The 20,354-nt window shown below is 44.9% G+C and overlaps 1 protein-coding gene across 6 annotated transcripts in view; it reads left to right on the forward strand.

The window, feature by feature from the left end:
• Positions 1–522: 522 nt before the first annotated feature.
• Positions 523–20,354, forward strand: part of DPF3 (double PHD fingers 3) — a 197,312-nt gene continuing 177,480 nt past the window's right edge. For 4 of the 6 annotated variants that reach the window (XR_004645559.1, XR_004645558.1, XM_034769265.1 and 1 more), the window contains exon 1: positions 10,323–10,576. Coding sequence is in view for 3 of the 6 variants with exons in the window: in XM_034769265.1 (XP_034625156.1) it covers positions 10,497–10,576 (80 nt within the window). In the remaining 3 variants the exon portion in view is untranslated. Of the gene's footprint in view, positions 613–10,322; positions 10,577–15,696; positions 15,790–20,354 lie in introns of those variants that run through there. The other 2 variants (XM_034769266.1, XM_034769268.1) reach the window with 2 other exon arrangements.

Below are 20,354 nucleotides of genomic sequence, written 5' to 3' on the forward strand. Positions count from 1 at the left end.
GGGTGCTGCCCTGGAGTCACTGTAAGCGCTGGCAGTTCCAAGAAACCTGAAGGCGAAAGTGGCTTTAGGTAAAGGGAAACAAATTGGGGATAATAATAATAATCTGCTGCAGCACCAAATATCAGTACGCATGTCATTTATTTTCCTGATGAAATGGCATGCATCCAACCTTTGCACATGAATAAGGGGGCATGCCATTTGGGAAATGAAAGGCAGTGACAGCAATACAAAAAGACAATGTATTTTCCCTCATTCCTTTCTCTCGATTTCTTGACATTAAAAGCCAGATAACTCCAAAGAGTCTTCTGCTCCTCATCCTAGCCCCCCTCAATCTAGTTCTGTGTGGTGACAGTCCCTTGGATGTGTTACTGCCCCTTTAAGACCTGCTCGCTTCCAGTTCCACAGAAAGGGAGTGACCTCTGGGCTTTGACAGCTCCCCTAATAACTAGCACAGCCCAGGCTCCGCTCACAGCACCGGATTGGGCAGCGGGCCGGTATCCCATCCTCTGATTGGCTGGGCGCTTCCCCTAAGCGAACCTTTAGAACTCTGAGACACAATATTCTGTTACATTGTAGCAAAATGGCGACTGTCATTCACAACCCCCTGAAAGCGTAAGTAGGAATCAAAAATGTACATATTCCGCGTGGTTTAAATATGAAAAAAGGCGCCTTTCCGATGCTGCTGCCTGCCTGAGCCCGGTGCTTCCAGCCTCCCAGCTGATCTCTCCTCCCTCCCTCTTTCCTTTCTGAGCTCCTCTTTTTTTGTGCAATACACACAGACGTCTTGTGCTGAAATTAACAAGAAGAAATTGTTACATTTGTGTTGTGATTAATTGGCTGGCCGGGAGGAAGAGAGATTTGAGTTCTGAAGGGGAGGATGGCAGCGGGGCTTCTTGCAGCTCTTGGGGCTGCGTAGATCTTGGAAACGGCAAGATCCTGCAGGACCCCTGAGGGGGTGCTTGCACTTGACAGAGTCCTGAGCCTGGCGTCCGGGCTGGCTTCCCCCGCCACCAACCCAGTGTCCAAGGGAGAGGGATCGGTCCTGAGAATCAGGGGCATAATTATCGGTTTTGCCGCGCTCCGACAGCAGTTCGGAGTTTTGTTTTGCAAACCTTCTTGGAGTTGGGATGACTTGAAGAGGGGGAAAGAATCAGCCACAGCGTTTGCTGGCTGGGCAGCGAAGGGGGCTGCACCGCTCGTTTCCTAGCCGGGCAGCAGGGGCATTGCAATTACACTTCGATTTGTGTGCGAGGAAGAGAGAGCCGGACTTGCGTGAAATGAATGACTCGGGGTCACTGATGGTTGATTTTTAGGCAGGAAGTCTAGAGAGCTCTTTACGTACGGGAGGTTTTCGCTTTTAAAAGTGGCAACGAGAGTTGATTGTGTTTCCATTTTGGGATGGACACACTGATTACCGAAATCCGCCCGGATGTAAATGAGGGCAGAATTTGTCCAACTGTTTGCTAGGAGGTATAGGAAGAGAGTATGGGGGCAGGTGCCTCTGCTACAGAAATGTGCTGGGTTCTCCGGTCTTGAATTAAGGCAGATTTAGGAGGGGCACTCAGGAGGCAATCATCTTTCTCTGGATCAGGTCCCTTATTTCCTTACGGTCTGCAGCACACACCGTTAATCCCTCAAGGCATTAGGGAGAGTGGGATTTGGCACCGTATGTGGGGAGAGAAGGGGCTGTCTCAACCTTTTAAAAATGACTTCTGTGCTAGGGGGCAGCTCTTGCTAATAATGCAAGATGCTCATAATGCAAGAAAGCAGAGTAGCTGGTGGAGACACTTCATTTGGACTTTCTAGTCACACTGAGTGGGTGGTTTTGTCCGTTTGAGTTTTTAGAGATGTAATTCAGACTGTGAACTGCGTCCTTTCAATTAAACTCTCTCCGATTGGAGTTGGAAAAATATTTGGAGGTTTTTCCCACGGATTCCTGCTGCTGTCTCTGTGCTGTGCAGCAATCTGGAGGGAAGGAAAGCTTTACGCTGGGTGGGGGCACACAGCTGGCATATTTGCATCACTCTTTCTCCATCTTGGCATCAAACGTTTTCTTACATTAAATATTCTTTCATTTAGCAAATTGTAAAAATCTGTTGCGAAGGGGGAAGTGCCGTTAGAACAGTGTTATCAAAGGAGTAGATGTCTTTTTGAAAAAAAATAAGACCCCCCTCGCTCCCCGTGAATAAATATGGATTATACAATGTTCCACCAATCAGACTGCATATTTTATAGTTGTCCCAGTGAGAACAACTTATTAACATGCTCTCCCCCCCCGCATTCCGCTGCTTAAATCATTTTATTTTTCAATTTAAAACATAAATATGTTAGATCATTCAGTGTTGCCAATTTAACTGCATGAAAACAATATAGGTAACTATACAATATCTTTTGTTATATGTGTAGAGAGACAAGGTGGGGGGAAGTAATATCTTTTATTGGACCAACTTCTGTCCTGCTAGTGTGTTGTGTGAAATGCCGTGTATATTGATGTGACTATGTAAATATTAATAACAAGGGAGGTTGGGGATGCTTTTCTTTCGGGAAAGTCATTCGTTTGGTGTTGGAGGTGAGCTTCCTCGGCATCCGATCAGTCTCGTGTCGCGTGGCGCTGGATGGTGTGTGTGTGTGCGGAGAACGAAGGGAAGCTTGATTCTACTCTTGCTTACAGGGGTGCAAATGAGGAGTAACTCCACATGGAGTTACGGGGGTGGTAAGCCCGTGTGGGAGTGCCGAGGACTTGGGAGAAGAAGGGAGGGGATTTGAACATGGACTAGCCCTTTCTGAACGACGTTATTGTGTATTGTGTTAGCTTTGCACTTTTTGTAATTGTGGTACATGTAACATTCACACCTGTGATTTATATCTCCGTTCTAAATCCTGCCTCGCTTGTACTTATAGTTAAATTCTTTTGAAGCCCAGTCCTGTTTCAATTGAAGTCAATGGGAGCAGGAGCAGGTCTGTTATAATTAGCCCCCTATTCCTCCCCCTCCCTCTGGGGTGAGAAGAGAGGAAACAATAGACCTCAAGTGCAGGGTTTGCTTTTCTCTGTGAGCCTTTTAAAGTACCAACGCTGGGTAGGGGAAACAGGACTGTTACTGGCTGGCTGACACCATCTGTCTTTTTTTTTTTTGTAACAACTTGTTTAATAAAACATTCTATAATTTCCATTTATTCTTACAAGTTGCTGATCAGGAAACAATACACATGTAAATAAATTATGCAAGGGATAAATTAGGATAAAAGCATTAAGACACATAATGGGGGGGGGGGGAGGATGCATTGCACAGTGTATTATCCTCATGTGTCCTTCCTGACAATGAAAAGGAGCTGAATGACATTTGCATTTCCTCTGTCTGCGTTTTGATTGTGTCTGAAAAAAAAAAAAAAAAAAACCCCACAGACGCCCCCTACAGAAACTGGCCATACAAAGGTTTCGCTCTGAGATGGGGGACAATGTAGATACTATAGATTGAAATACCAGCTCAGGTATTGTGAAATGCCCTGTGTGTTTTTATTTATTTATTTATGTATGTATAATATTCTTTTAGCTCCAGTACATAGACACTTATATTGCTCTGTTTATACTATACTAGTTCTCATGGGATAATATTTTCCAGTGTACCTGAATATCTGGCGTAAATACATGACATTGCATAGCTCACGGCTGGGTCCCTTATTAATGACCAGTGACTCTTTACATTACCATTGCCTCTTTCTCTATCTCGCTCTCCTTTTTCCATTGCTTGATCACTTTGGATATCTCCATCTCTTCTCTGTCCTCCTCTCCTCTATTTGCTTCTGTGATCCAATCAACCTGACATGACTGCCCATTGTTACTGCCATTTAACACCTTGTTGTTTGCCAACATGGTGCTACTGGCAGAAATATTACAGGTCTGAGTTCATCAGATCATAAAGAGAAGGCAGCAGGTGTCTGGATAAACACATTGTCCTGGCTCGACAAAACAGTCATATTCAGAAACCATCAGTGGATAGTGGTGTGTTTTAAATTCAGGTTTTTGTAAGCAGCCTTCTGTTGTGTGTATATATCTATATTGTTTTTTTTCTATCTCATTCTCTGCTTTTAATGCACACATCTTATTCTAATAGATATGAGATGCATGGATGTATGGAAGGTAGAAATACTGTAGAATAATACTTTGAATCACTGAAAATGTCATTCAGCTATCTCAATGCACTCTACAAACACTAACAATTAAGCTCACAACACCTCTGTGAAGTATTGTTATCTCCGGTATACAGAAGGGTAAACTGAGGCAAAGAGTGCTTAAGAAACTTCCCAAGTTCACAGCAAGTCTGTGCTACAGCTAGAGCTCAGGAAACTTGACTTCCTTTCCTTTGTGTTCTCTCCACATTCTGATGTACATATGGTGCCATAATGTATTTAATGTAATTAAGATCTTGTAATTTAAAAAGTCTTATCCAGAAACAGAGCTGATTTTTTTCCTCCACTATCTTTACTCCAACAGCGGACTTTTATTTCAGATGATCAATTAAACATGCTAACTGGTGCATATGTTAACTGAGCTACTGCCTTTTTTGCTTGAGACTTGCTCGCACTGTAATTCTCAATCTGTAGCTCCCAAAGAGAAATGATTTCCTTTGGATAGCATGGACTCAGAAGAGCAGTGCCAGTGCAAACTCTCCCCTTCCAATGCCCAGCTCAAGACCCAGAGAGCCCACCACTAGGATGATAGGGTAGTTCAGTTTCTGTTATTGGGGATAATTCATTCACCGGCTGAGGATATTGTTATAATGGATTTTGTGATTTGGAAACTTGTTAGTGAGAAACTGATCTGGAATAACAAACCTCTTTCATACAAGCCACAGAACAGCTCTTGGATGACAATAACTTTTGGTCACTTGTGACTTTGGATTGAATTCAACTGGTGACTGAGCTGAAGGGCTCTGTATCTCATTATCATTCCTTGAATCGACCCCAAATTGTGATTTGGTGTGGATGAGGACCAATTTCTTGCATGTTGTTGCATAGCCATCTGGTTGCTAGTTTTAAATATTAAAATGAAAGTATAGTGCACAGTGCTCCTTTCAGCAGGTGTTAACCATAAAAAAGGCTGGATGGTTGGATGGAAAGTTTATGCTTCAGTTTTTACAAGTGACGTGAAGGTGATTTGGATGGGGCTGGGGAAGGCTAACAAGGTGGTTGCGTCACTTGATCAAAATCTCTAAGCATCTTGTGTGGCTTCTATAGTGTTTGAAGTCAGTTAAAACCAGAAACATGCCCAAGTGTGACGTGTTTCAGGCTGCAGCTGCCATTATCACTTCAATGCTTTCTACCATACCACAGCTATGGCCTTCTCATAACATGATAGATGAATGTAGCTGTGATGTGTATGAGGAATCATGGGAATAAAAACAAAGTGGGTTAGAGGATAAACAAAAAAAGCCATGATATGAAAACTGAAGGATATGCTGGGTTAATGTGGGAGACTTGATAAATGATATAGTTATGGCATTTTATTTGGTTGCATGAGTGACTTGTGCATGATTACTTGTTGTAGTGCTTTGTAATTTGTTTTGCTGGCATTCCAGTCTTTCACAGTCTGTCAGGTTGTATGGATGGATGGAGCTGGCATCATAAAATTGTCACTAAAAAAGGTTTTTAAAGCCTGTTACTTGTGGTGTTTGTGCATTTGAAAACAATGGGTGATATGGGAGGTAGAGTGGTTAAGAGCAACTAATGCCCTGGACTTGTTGGGTGTGAGAGAATGTCAGAGTTAGGGGTTCATTTTCAGAGTGCACTTACTGGAGTAGATTCACAACAACTGTTAAATGGGCTTAAATGATAAAAGTTTAATATAGCCTATACAATGACCCAGAAGGCTAAGAAGAATGGCATTCTGTCTTCACTCTGAGCCCTGGTTAGCAGCAACAAGAGCAATGTATCTAATCCCCCATGAGTGGTGTTGAAAATGTATGCCCCCAACTTTACAATCCAGTGAGTGTTGTATTCTGAGGTTGCTTTCAAATTAACGTTTTGTCCATCTTGCAAATCTGTCTTCTGCAGTTAATGACAATTGGCTGTCCCAGGGGAAGGCAGAAATGATATAGCTCCAGGCTTCTCTCAGCAGGAAATAAACTATCTTAGGATAGTGTCAAGTATCAGGGGGTAGCCGTGTTAGTCTGTATCTACAAAAACAACAAGGAGTCTGGTGGCACCTTAAAGACTAACAGATTTATTTGGGCATAAGCTTTCGTGGGTAAAAACCTCACTTCTTCGGATGCAAATAAATCTGTTAGTCTTTAAGGTGCCACCAGACTCCTTGTTGTCTTAGGATAGCACCTTCTCACACCATTTGCTGGGACTGGGTTTTTCTTATTCACTTAGGTTCAGCTCTGAGTATTTGCCTAATAAATCTGTTTTTTCACGCTTTATCCTTATTCTGTGCTCATCACCCTGGTATCTGAATGTCTGTATGTGCAGTTGCCTTGGGCAAGAAGCAACTCTGTATTTTAGGGGCTTGAAGGGTCTTTCTGAGAGAAACCTCTGATCTGAAAAGACTTGTCTGAGTGAAACTCACCACTGTGCAAAGAATCAGCACAGGGCCTATACAACCCTCAAGGCTTATTCTGAAGACTTAAGTGGGACTTTAGTGATGTATTAGCCTGTTACACCGAGGTGAATTTTGCCCTGTATGTACAATCAGGCTTTCAGTTTTATTAAAGGGTCACTGGCAACTTAGTTTATGCTCTACATGTAGGTTTTATTTTTTGGAAAAGGATATTACAAAACAGAATATGAAAAAAATATAATAAGGCAACTTCCTTTTTACAAAACTTTCCAGTGATATTTTTTTTCTTTTTCTTCTTCCTTCTTAATTCTCTTTGGATTTAAACTTTTTCCTGCAGTTTATGAACCTAACCCAAGAGCACTGAGCTATTAAGAACCAGAAACTCATTCTACTAAAAAAGTGAAACTGAGAAGTCTAGTGTCACTGTCTCAGCTGAGTGACATGTAATAAGCAAACAAACAGCATTCTCATTTAGCCTTAATAACCTAAAATTGTTAGAAACACAGGTAAATTAAGAAAAAAATGGTTTATTTCGTGACAAAGCCTGTTTTAACCACAGATTCCCAGCATATGCCACAAGGAAAAAGAATATAGTGTCTTGAAGGCTGCTGGAAGATATCTTCTCCAACCTCCCCATCCTCTCCACTATGGGAATAACAGGAGATTGTCAATATGCTTCTCAATTTTCACTCTACCTGCCTGACCCAGGTGTGGTCAATGAGTTGCAGTTGTAGCCACATGGAAGCTTTTGCTGCCACTGGAGCACTGTCTAGAGGAGGCTTTCCCAGGGAGTGATTGGAACAGGAACAGCACGGCAGGGAAGGGATACTGATGTCTCTGCACTGGGTGGCTGTGATCAGCAGGATGTGCCTGCCAAATCCCGAGTCATTGATTTCTCTTTCTGCTGGGCAGTAGCTATAGAAAGTCACCCCCCCACACTAAGGTTCTGATGGGGACTCAGGGTTCAACACCATTATTCTTATGGTGGGGAAGGGTGGGGTGTGTTTGTCTGTCTTCTAATGGTGTGGCCACATGGTTTGCAAGACCCCGTGAAAGAAGATACTGGGACAAAACTGATCCATCTTAATTTAGCTTGTCTACACATGAAAAGTAATCCAGAATAAGGGAAGGTGTGAATATAAAGTGGATTAGCTGTGCCTGTGTATCTCCATGTGTGGACGCTCTTATTCTGAAATAAGAGCATCCCCATATGGAGTTAATCTGGAATGACTATTGTGAAATAACTCTCTGGGTAGATGTCACGGAGTCACCAGGCAGTGTTCTGGAACTACTCCATATGAAGCCAGTCAGGACTCTGGGAGAACATGCCTCCTCTCTCTGAACATACTGTCTCCAGGGCAAGAAGCTTACACAACTTCGACCTTCCTGAGTCTGACCTCGGAGCATTCAGCATCCCCTTCTCACACCGTGCGCTTCCCACAGCGAGTCTGCACAGGTGGGGCTCCTGGGGAAGCCAGTGGGTCCTGCAGCCCAATTCTGCAGTCAGACATGACTCTCAGCCACCAGTAAAACAGAAGGTTATTTAGATGACAGGAACACAGTCTAAAACAGAGCTTGTAGGTATAGAAACAGGACCTCTAAGTCAGGTCCATCTTGGGGGCAGGGAGACTGACCACGGGTCTGGGCCTCCCTCTCTTTCACCAGCCAGCTCCAAACTGAAACTCTCCAGCCTCTTATCTGGCCTTTGTCTCTTTCCCAGGCCAGGAGGCCACCTGATCTCTTTGTTCTCCAACACCTTCAGTTGGCACTTGCAGGGGAGGGGTCCAGGCCATCAGTTGCCGGGAGACAGGGTGTTGGTTTCTGTGCAGACAGCATCACACTGGCCCTCTAAGGCTCTGCAACAATCACACACCCTTATCCCATCACCTAGATACTTAAGAAATGCATAGGGGAAACTGAGGCACCCACACAGTATTCAGAGAAAAATATTAAGAACATTCTCACTTCCTCACAGTAGACAAGCTCTTAAGATTACATCTCCATTCCCACTCTAAGGCCATGTCTACACTAGAGAGTTTACAGCACCGCAGCTATACCGATGCAGCTGAGCCACTGTAAAATCTCTAGTGTAGCTGCTCTATGCTGATGGGAGAAAGCATTTCCATTGACATAATTAATTCCCCCACCCCATAATCGGCCGTATCTATGTCAGCGGGAGAAGCTCTCCTGCCAACATAGCACTATCCACACCGGCACTTATGTTGGTGTAACTTATCTTGCTCAGAAGGATGGTTTATTCACACCCCTAAGTGACATGTTATACTGACGTAAGTGGTAGTGTAGACATAGCCTAAGCAACGGCGGAGTCAAATAACACTCAGGGCATGTCTTCACTACCCGCCGCATCGGCGGGTAGCAATCGATCTATTGGGGATCGACTTATCGTGTCTAGTGAAGACATGATAAAATCGATCCCCGATGGCTCTGCCGTCGACTCTGGAAATCCACCGTGGCTAGAGGCAGAAGCGGAGTCGATGGCGGCGCGGCAGCGGTCGACTCGCCGCCGTCCTCACAGCCAGGTAAGTCGACCTAAAATACGCAACTTCAGCTACGCTATTCACATAGCTGAAGTTGCGTATCTTAGGTCGACCCCTCCCCCGTAGTGTAGACCTAGCCTCAGATACGTCTCTCATTTTACCCGTCTTACACAAACTTGCTGTTCTCTTGCAGTTTATCTTTATAAATGGGCATAAACATGTTGACTCTTGACAAAAGTTAAATCTAACCATGTTAAATGAATCCCTCCTAACTTACAGCTTCTACCCTCCTGCTTTCTGTCTGGGGAGCCCTCATTTTGTCTTTTTTACACGTTTTAAAAAGGCCAGGCTGTTTGGGGCTGTGATCAAGTCATTATTTAAGCAACACCTAAAGGCCGCAGCCAAGATAGGGGCCCCAATGTTCTAGGCACTGAAACACATAACAAGACAGGCTCTGCCCTGAAGAGTTTGCATTGTAAATAAATGAGAGACAAGGGCTGGGAGGGGAAACAGAGGCACAGAGAAGTAAGATAACTTGCCCAGGGTCACACACCGGATCAAGTACAGACCTGGGAATAGAATCCGGGTGTCCTGAGTCACACTCTAGTCACTTATCCACTGGACCATGCTGTCATGAAGGTTATATGGAAATGCAAAGTAAATATTTTATATCATGGGACAATAATAGCCACATTTCCATTTCCTGTGAGAACTCAGGCCCAAAGAAAGAAACTCATGACTTGGAGAACTGAATTTGTTGTGTTTTAATTGTTTTGGCCTCAGTACTATTTCTTACTAGTGGTTGGTAAGTGATGGGAATAAAATATACTTTACGATTATGATTATGCTAGCTCTTGTGACTTCTGCAGCCTGAAAAAGGGAGAGTTGAAACACCAGTGGATCAAAATCTGCATTATTGTTAAACTCCTTTGTTCTTGACTGTGAATAAAACTAATAATGACTGTAGCTGATATACTGTGTAGTTTTCAAATAAATTATAACTGGTTCTACATTATACACCAGTGTGCAATATTGGAAGTGATAATGTGAGCCCATTTTTAGCTACATGTTTAACTTTATTGCTTGTGGTTTATTTTCTTAAAACCTAGGATGTTTAGAAAACTCCCGGTTTGAATTTTATGGGCTTCTTATCGTCTTCATTTTACTTGTCCGTTTATCAACATATACTTGTTTAATATTTAACATCAACAAATCAATAACAGTTTAAATAAACAGGTCAGTGTCTCTTATATTTGGGCCTGCACAGTTTGAGAGACCTGGCAGGAGTGAGACAAGGGTGGCGATACTTCAGAATGAGCTCTCTCCGCTCTCGAGTGGTTTGACTGCAGTTTGGGCAGTATTTGGAAGCTGCAACTTCCTGGTGTCTGGTGATAAACAAATTCCCAACAAACCCTCAGCCTTTTATTTCTTTGTCAGCTGGGATGTGCCAGCCTGGGAAACTTGACAGTTCTGTACGGTGCTTGGATATCATGCTGATGAGAGTGACGTTACCACCCCTCAGGTAGAATGAGACCTCAGTTTTTTCTCTCTGCTCTCCTATTGGTGTGGAGTAACTTCATTGAGATCACTGGTGTATCATTGTGAAATAGGTGTTAAGGAAATTAGAATCAAACCCACAATCTCTGGAAGGGAAATATCTAGGAAACTTCGTCATTGACTCTAATTCATTTTTGTTGGTAGTTTGAGCTAAATGTTTTCTCTTCTCTCACCTTTCTTCCCTCCCCTTCCCAACCTCCTTATTCCATTGACCTCTACAACTGCAGTCCTAGTCGCTGATTTATCAGGGCAGGCTGGCTCAGCACTGTGCAGAGATTGCTTTTAATTAACTGTCTTCATTTTTTCCAACCTTCGGGGAGCAGCAACCCTTTAACAATTTTAATATTTTATGTGGATTTATATCTGCCTTATTTGTTGTTTGTGGCTCTTCTTGCTCACATGGTCTTCCTGAATTATTTCTCCAAACAAAATAATTTTTTCAGGTCCCTCAGATAGAGTGAGGAGGAGGGTTTAATGGATTCTGGAACGGGTGGGTGGGTTACCTAAGATTTGCCGCTGTTAGTTGTGGGAGAAGAGGGAGTTTGTGTGATGGATTTCAGTTTTGCAACTGGAGCCTTGTCACAGGACAAGATGCACTTTTGTGTTCTTTTTGAATGTACAAAATGAGGCAACTTTGGTATCTAGAGCAGGGAGCTGGAAGCAGGAGTCCCTTGAGTTCTGGTTCTGGACGGTTTGAACGAGCCATTTATAACCTTGTTTTCAGTATTGTTTTGTTCTCGGAGGTATTGATCATTTGTAGCTCCCATACAGAACAAACTATTTAAAGGAGGCACTACTAGAAAATTGATATTTTAAAACTGAGTTAATTCTCTATACATGAATACATGCAAGTTGACTGGGTCTCTTTAATATAAGATGACTCCCTTTGTCCACTGGGTATAGCTCTACAAAAGGAGATATCTTCAGACTGAGCTGGTAGCAGCTGTGCTAAGTTTCTCTCAGCTGGAATTTTCTCTGTGTATATCCTGCAGTGAGTATTGCAGGAGGTACAATACAAAAGGGATTAGTGAGAACGTCTGTCACATAGAATATTAATATTTGACACCACCCTCCGAGGATCAGAAAGCATTTTGCAAACATTCATGAAGTAAATGTCACAACACTTTTCTGAGGCAGGGAAATATTATTTTCTCCATTCTACAGATGTGGCAACTGAGACATCGAAAGGGCAACTGAGACACATAGAAATTAAGTGCCTTACCCAAGGCGCTGTAGTGAATCACTGTCAGGGCCAAGAATTTAGCAGCCACATTTTATTTTCTTCCAGGGCTGTGCTTTAGGTAGTAGGCCAATGATGTCATGGAGGGGGCTTCAGGGAAATGGAGGAATAAGGCTATCTTCCTGCCTCGGAAGTTCTCTCCCTCTATAGATATTGCTAAACCATCCCTGCCAGAGATAACTTGTCCCTGGTGCACAGGAAGATGCTTCTGAGGTGCAAATATTTTGCCATTGAAATGAAGCAGATTGCACCAAACATCACGTGGGTTTTTTAAAAAAGCCTCCCCAAATATGACACCCTCAGGGCCCCCTTTCCCTTCACATTTCAAAATACATGCGCTGAACACTATCAATATATTTGGTGGGTCAGATTCTTCTTTGACTTGAACAGATGGAATTCTAGGATAATGTTATTGAAACATTAATGTTATTGGAACAAAGTTTGGAACAAAATATAAACATGTCCAGCAAGTGCATTTACAACTAAGTTGTCTACCCAGTGATGTTGCTTGCCTCCCTTGGTTATGGTTAAAAGGGAGCATTTTTGTTTAAACAGCAGAACAAATGAATAGATTCCCAGGCCCTAGTCCTCCCAGTCTGTAGGCAAAAGCATGCCTGGGCCACAAAGTTTATCTGCCAGCTAAAAGGAACATATTTGTGGGTGCCTCGTTTCAAAATATTGGCAGCACATTACTGCATAAGATTACCCTTGTCATATAGCCCATGATTAATGCTGTCTCTTTCTTACCATCCTCTGCAGCACAGTTAAGTTTAAAGAAAAAACAACAACAACAACAACAACAAAGCCTGATTCTTGTGTCACAAGTGCTGGTATAAATACAGAGTAAATCTATTGACATCAGTGGCATTACACTAGTGTAAAATTAGTGGAAGAGAAGAAATGTGCTCCCTGTGCTCTTAATTTGTCTTGCTAACTTGCAAATGCAACTACTCTAGGACTTTAGTTGTTCCACTGAGTGGATCTGAAAATAGATTTCCCTCCCCTCCCCCTCATTATTTACTTTCTGGTCTTGTTTTCATAACCAGCTTATCTACAAAATACACTTTTTGGCTCCTCTGTCTCGTGATATATCTTCAAGGTTACCCATTGCTAAGCAACCACCACACAAAGTTGAAGGCTGGTCAGCAAATTCTTGTGTATTTCTCTGGGTTATCTCTGGTATGAAACTAAGGGGCAGTTGGCACGGGTGGTTAGCCTCATCTGTCCTGTCTGGAAGAGGGGGAGGGACGTGTGTTGGGCTGCCGCTGTGACTTTGGGAAAGGCTCTGACCTGAAAATGGATTGCAATTCCAATTGAATGGTTCTTTTCCTTGGTAATAGAATCGCACACCTGAGCTCTGTGCTCTTTGCATTAATTCCACCTCTCTTAAACTTTCCCAGTCAATTATCCATGTCCATCTACTGCTTTAGCAGACACATGACCCTTTCTGCTGCAGCAGGCTGATGGGGCTGCAGCATTCTGCAGCAGCCCCCTCCAGCATGGTTATCAATCAGGACCTGTCAGATTTCTCCCTCAGACACATCTATTTCAGGGCTGTAAGACATGGCCTTTTGCTTTTGTTCTTTTAAAAAAAATATTTATAAAGGGGCCATCTCAGGTGCTGAATGTGTTGTTAGGGATTTGCATTGACAGTAAAGTTGCATGAAATTTATTGGTTTCAGTCTGCATGGGTTTCAATAAACTTCTGTATCCGTTTTGGTTTGTAGAGTTTTTTGGGCTTGTTTACAAAATTGAGACTAAAAATGGAATCAGTGAGACTCATTAAGTTGACCATGGTTCTTAAACTATGGTCTATGCAGCACCAGCCGGTCAGAGAGCTCTTCCAGGTGATTGGCCAAATGAATCATTTTGAGAACAAAGGAGGATTAAGATGTTGGGAAGAGAGGATCTTTCTCTTGCACTATGATTCAAAGCATAATAAAAGCTGGAGAACCTCTTTGCACTGCAAATATGTTTGTGAGGATTTGTCACAAATTTCCATTGTCAAACCAAAATGTAAGCACCAAACTTGGACTCCAAATTCTTGTTTGTCCAGAGACAGTAAAAAAGCTTAGCTTTGACATTCAGTGAAAGGTTCACATGCCCAAAAAATACGTTCAGAAAATTCACCTGGCATGGTTCCATGTTGAAGCCCCAAACTACCCACAATTTCAGTAGTTTGGGGTTGTGTCAGGAATCGGGGCCTGCAGCAGAGCTAATCTCCAGGCAGCCTCATTTGTATAGCTGGCCTGCAGCAGGCTTCCTGATTTAACCATGCAACTGATTGGCTGCAGAGGCCAGCAGGCTGGCTCTTAAGCCAGCAGCAGCAGTAACTCTCTGGCTTCTCAGTGCTTATACTCTTACTGTGCCTGCTCTTGTGTGACCTCGTTCCTGTTGCTCCTGCCTTGCACCCAGTCTTGCCTCCGTCCTGCCCCTGCCTTCAACCCTCCTTGCCTGATACCCTGCTCACTCCAGTGACCTCCAGTTTGACACTAGGCTTTGGCTCCTGTCTACGGCTCTGACCCTGACCACTGGGCCTGCCGTCCACTCTGTCCAGAGCCGGCTCCAGGAACCAGCTTAACAAGCAGGTGCTTGGGGCGGCCAAGGGAGAGGGGCGGCATCTGCGGCAATTCGGGGGCAGCAGGTCCCTCACTCCCTCTAGGAGTGAAGGACCTGCCGCTGAACTGCCGCCGCCAATCATGGCTTTTTTTTTTTTTCCAATTGCCGCCGCTGTTCACGATCGCGGCTTTTTTTTTTTTCCGCTTGGGCAGCAGAAATGCTGGAGCCAGCCCTGACTCTGAGCACTAGGACTGTGCCTGCTCTGACCACTAGGCTAGAACTCTCTGTCCTGGTTGGCTGACTGATTGAGAAGAGCTTACAATTGGGGCCAGGAGCTCTTGGTGCTAACATGGACCTTACTAAGGCACCATCAGAACTAGCGGATGCCATCCGGAACCTGAAGGAGCAAGTGACCGCCCTGAAATCGCAGAATGTGGCCCTGCAGGTGCAGGTTGCTCTGCTGGCTCCTCCTACTTTGCCCCACCTGGAGCCGAAGATTCCTCTGCCCGGTCAGGTTGACAGAGATCAGGACAAGTTTTGGAGGTTCCTGAACCAGTGTGGGCTTCTTTTCCTCCTATGCCCCTGATCGTTCATCATGGACCAGGGCCGTGGGGCGCTCATCTTAAGTTTGTTGACCAGGGAGGCCTTGGCCTGGGCTTCTCTGCTCCTAGAACAGTCCAGCCCTCTCGGAACAATTAGAGGAATTAATTCAACCTGTGTCCATCATCTTTTGTGACCTCAACCATATGCAGAGTGTCAAGGCAATCCTTCAGGCCTCACAGCAGGGAGGCCAGCCCATAACCAAGTATGCTGCTGAACTTCATCGTTTGGCTTCTGACATCAGGTGAAGTGAGGTGGCACAGCACCACTATTTCTGCCTGAGGTTAAACAAGGAGATTAAGAATGAGTTTGCATGGTTGGAGCCTCTGCTCGGTTTAGACAACTTGATTGAATTATGCATCAGAAACGACGATCACCTCACGGAGCGGCATCGTGCGTATACGTTGATTTTTCTGGAAGCTGCCATTTCCCAAGCTCCTGACACCCCAGACATACAGATCTTTCCTGGCATCATAGCTCATGCAAGCCAACCAGGTTGGCCTGCATGTCTCTGACTCAGAGAAGCACTGACAGTGGGATTTAGACTTGTGCCTGTATTATGGGGAACCTGGCCATTTTGCCTTGATGTATCCAGCAAAGACTTGGGTGAAACTGGGGCTGGGAAATACCAGGTCCCCAGTCCTTAGGAGGGGGTATGGGCTGAGCTGGTGTTCTTCTCTCTCCAGTGGTTCCCAGCACCCCGGGTGACAGTCAGCACAGCATGAACCGTGTGTCAGTTTTCAACGCAACTCTGAATACCTCTGTTAATTCAACTACCGGTAAGTTCTGAAATCCTCCTATGGGCCCTAGTCAACTTGGGAGCCTCGGGTAACTTTATGGACTTAGTTTGCTAAGACCTATATGGTTTCCATCATGCACAAGGACCCTCCAGAGCTGCTCAAGACTATTGATGGGTCTCTTCTCTCCTCAGGACTGTAATTCACCAGATCATACCAGTAACGGTTCAACTAACTCAGTTTATTGTCACAACCTTAGTTTAAGCCAGAACAACTTCTGTATTCAGAGAAGCTCTAAGCCTCAAGCTTATCTAACCATTGAGTATTTCATTCTTTTGCTCTGCTCAGTCAGAGGTGAGAGATGCAGAGCTAGGGGTCGTCAGCAAATGGGGGTATCAGGAAACCATACAATTTGGATTAATCCAGGCCCCTCATGCTCCCGTTTTCCTACCACCTATGACCGCCACATTCACTGGTGGAAGGGGATCTACACTTTAATTTTAGGCATTGCCGGCTATCATGCCCCTCCCAGGATCTGAGAAACAGACCAGCAGACTCTGAGGTTCATGCTGTTTTCTGGAAGATCCCAGTTCCCAGACAACAAGACTTTCAGAAGCCCCAGTGCCCCACTGCCAAGATCCCTCACCAATACCATAAATTTGCTGACGTTTTTGACAAGGGGAAGGCAGACATCCTATCCACACATCGGACTTACGGTTGCCCATTTGATCTCCAGCCTGAAGCTAAGATCCCATTCAGTCGGATATATGCCCTCTCTGAACCTGAACTTCAAGCTGTCTGCCTTTACTTGCAGGATAACCCAAGGGTTTCATCTGCCTATCCACATCTGAGCAGGCACGCCAATCTTTTTTGTCAAGAAGAAAGATGGCTCTTTGCAGTGGTGTATTGACTGTGGGGGCTTGAACATGGTGACCATACAAATCCGCTTCCCACTCCCCATTATCAACGAGCTCTTCATGACCAACATGTGCGTAGCGTTCTTGAAAGATTATGCCCGAATCCCTTGTATGCCAAACCAGAGAAATGAGAGTTTAATTGAGACACCCTTGAATTTCTTGGATATATCACCTCACCCCAGGAACTGGAAAGGGACCCTCACAAGGTGGCAGCCGTCACAAATTGGGTGGCACCAAAGCATGTACGTGGAATCCAATGCTTCTTGGGTTTTGCTAATTTTTATAGACAATTTTATCCCAGAATTCTCTGCTTTGGCCAACCCTCTTGCAGCCTTGCTGAGAAAGAGAGACCGGTTTTCATGATCTCCAGAAGCACAGGCTGCCTTTGATAATCAGAAACAGAAATTCACCACTGCTCCCATCTTGATCCACCCAAACCCTGCCAGATGGTTTACAGTAGAATTGGACTCTTCAAACTTTGCACCAGGGGCAGTCCTTTCCCAACCAGCTGCTCCCAATGATCGTCTTCACCCGTGTACTTTTTATGTGCGAAAACTCACTCCCACTGATATAAACTATGACATCATGGACAAGGAATTGCTGGTCTTTGAAAAATGGCACCATGTTCTGAAGGGTGCTAGGTTCTCAATCTAAGTCCTGACAGACCATAAAAATTTGCAATACCTAAAAATGGCCAGGCATCTGAACCAGCAGCAGGCATGCTGGTGTCTTTTTGCACAATTTGAGTTTGTGGTCACCCACTGGCTGGAGATAAGGAACGGGAAGGCAGACACATTGTCATGGAAGGATCAGTACTACAAACCCAATGAGAAGACTACATCCAAGATTCTTAAACCCTCAGACTTAATTTCTGGCACCATAGTCTCCAACCTATTATCCTCCATCTGCTCTCAGTTACCTAATGACCCCTTTACCATCCAAACTGTCAAGACTTAGACCACGACTAGGACCAGACCTTCACAGGCTTCACATTCCAGAATGGGATCCTATACCACGAGGGACATATCTATGTGCCAGAAGGGGCCACTTGGATTAGTCCTATAACTCTGCCATGACACTCTGCTAGCAGGCCACTTTGGCTATTCCAAGGCTCGAGACCTGGTTTCCAGGAACTTTTAGAGACCCAGAGGTGTTGCATCCTATGTAGAGTCTTGTGACCATGGTGCCTGGATCACGACCCCCTGGTCAAGACTGCTGGGTCTCCTCCAGCCCTTACCCACTCCACCTCGGCCTTGGGCCATCGTTTCCATGGACTTTATTGTGGAATTACCACCTTCCCAAGGCCACACTACATTCTGGTGGTGGTTGACCACTTAACCAAGATGGCGTATTTTGTTCCACATTGTGCGCTTCTCTCTGCTCAGGAGATAGCCTACCTGTTTGTGAGCAACATCTTTCATCTTCACAACTTACCTATGGGCATGGTGTCTGATCAAGGATCCCAGTTTATTTCCTGCTTCTGGCAAGAACTTCTACACTTCCTGAGTATCAAGACCTAACCTTAACAGCCTATCACCCCAGCATCAATGGGCACGCAGAGCATGTCAATCAGGTCCTTGAATAGTACCTACATTTCTTCCTAAACTATCCTCGGGATGATTGGCTGTCTCTAATCCCTAATGCTGAGTTTGCATATAACAATGCTATGCATGCCTCCATCAAGCAGACTCCTTTCTTTGCTAACTGTGGTTTCCATCTTTCTGCTCATCCAGAGATCCCCTCTAAATCATCGATGGCCAATTTTACCAAACTCAGAACCCACATCCAGCAGGTACGTCAAGAACTCCAGAGGCAGTTAGGCGTTGCCAAAGCTACCTACACATGGTATGCCAACTGGTCCTGCCAGCCTACACCTGGCTTTGGGGTAGGGGACAAGGTCTGGTTGTCCACCTGGAATCTTCGATCGACTCGCCCCTCTGCAAAGCTGGACTGTAAGTACCTGGGGACTTTCCAGATCATGAGATAGCTGTGACTTACAAGTAACCAGATTAATCTATCAGATTGCCTCAAGATTCACGCCATCTTCCATATCTCTCTTCTAAAACCATTAGTCAAAAATCTCTTCCCACTCTGGACTACTCCCCCTCCTCTGCCTATAACTGCTCAGGGCCAAGAAGAATATGTGGTTTGGCAGATTCTAGACTCTCACTGGCTTTGAGGAAAACTACAATATCTAATTGACTGGGATTGGTATGGCCCAGATGAATGTGGGAACTGCAGAACAGATCTATGCCCTGGATCTCTTGCATGCCTTCCACCCCACTTACCCTGAGAAGCCAGGTCCTGAGGCATCTAAATGGTGCCCTCAAAGTGGGGGTACTGTCAGGAATCAGGGCTTGCAGCAGAGCTAGTCTCCAGTCAGCCTCATCAGCTGGCCTGCAGCAGGCTAACCGATTAACCACGCAACCTGATTGATTGCAGAGACCAGCCGGCTCGTTCTTATGCCAGAAGCAGCAGCAGCTTGCTGGCTTCTCAACGCTCATACCCACTACTGTGCCTGCTCCTGTGTGACCTGGTTCCTGCTTCTCCTGCTTTGCACTCAATCTTGCTCTGTCCTGCCCCTGCCTTGAACCCTCCTTGCCTGATACCCTACTCGCTCCAGTTCCTGACCTTCAGTTTAACCTTTGGCTCTGGCTCCTGACTATGGCTCTGACCTCATCCACTGGGCTAGACCGCCTGCTCTGACCACTAGGCTAGACTGCCCTCATCCCGGTCGGCTGACAGTTTGCCCAGTTCTAACTGTCACTCAGGAGTTTGAGTTGAGGGCTGATCCTTCTCCCTGACCACAGGGCAGGTGCATAGCTGTGTAAAGAGGCCTCAGCTATGGGTCTTGCAATCAGACGGCAGTCTGAAACTCACCCTTTGGGATAGGCAAGGTTAGGTTAGTTTTCACGCTGTTGTTTTGACAGCGTAGAAGCCACCAAATGCATTAGGTGCCTCCATAAAGTTCTTTCCTGATATGTTATGGGGTATGATGCCTGTGTGAGATGGGTGTCTGATGCCATCCAGCCATCGTGGATGGCAAAGAGTGGCGTCTGAAATGTGAACACTACCTCTGCTTGATTCAACTGATAATCCCATTGTGGAGACATTCCTTAGGAGTAGGACTTTGGAATGTCTCACTAAGGACACTGACCATTCAGTGATTGATATTGACTTGGTCTGAAGGAACTTCTGTCCAGAGCTCCTTAATTGGAAAGATGGCTGTGATAGGGACACCAGATATTTATTGGCCTAGAAACTGAGAGACCAGGACTGGGACTCGAACCTGGCTCGCCTGCATGCTGCACTACTAGCAGAGCATAGGTTGGGCTATAATATTTATTAAAGCAGGTGGAATATTTTGTATCCTGTCTAGAATGTTTTGATGATCTTGGGTCCCATTTCTAGTGGATAAGCACCTGCATCATGAAAGCCACTATCCCACTTAGCACTAATTGACCACCCCATGGGGCAACCTTATATGAGAAGCCAAAGACTGAACACAGACCTAGCTTTAAAGATGGTTCCTTCGGGCAGGGATGAGGTATTTTATGACAATGGGAAGCTTGCAGTGCTGTACTCATTCTGTGGAAATACTGAGGACTTCGGGGCTAAATTCAATCTGGTGTAAGCAGTTGCAACTCCATTTCATTTAATGGAATTTCACTTGCTTAGACCAGGTCTGAA

The sequence above is a fragment of the Trachemys scripta genome, chromosome 4 (genome assembly GCF_013100865.1).
Source record: "Trachemys scripta elegans isolate TJP31775 chromosome 4, CAS_Tse_1.0, whole genome shotgun sequence".
In the NCBI taxonomy this organism is placed as follows: Eukaryota; Metazoa; Chordata; order Testudines; family Emydidae; genus Trachemys; species Trachemys scripta.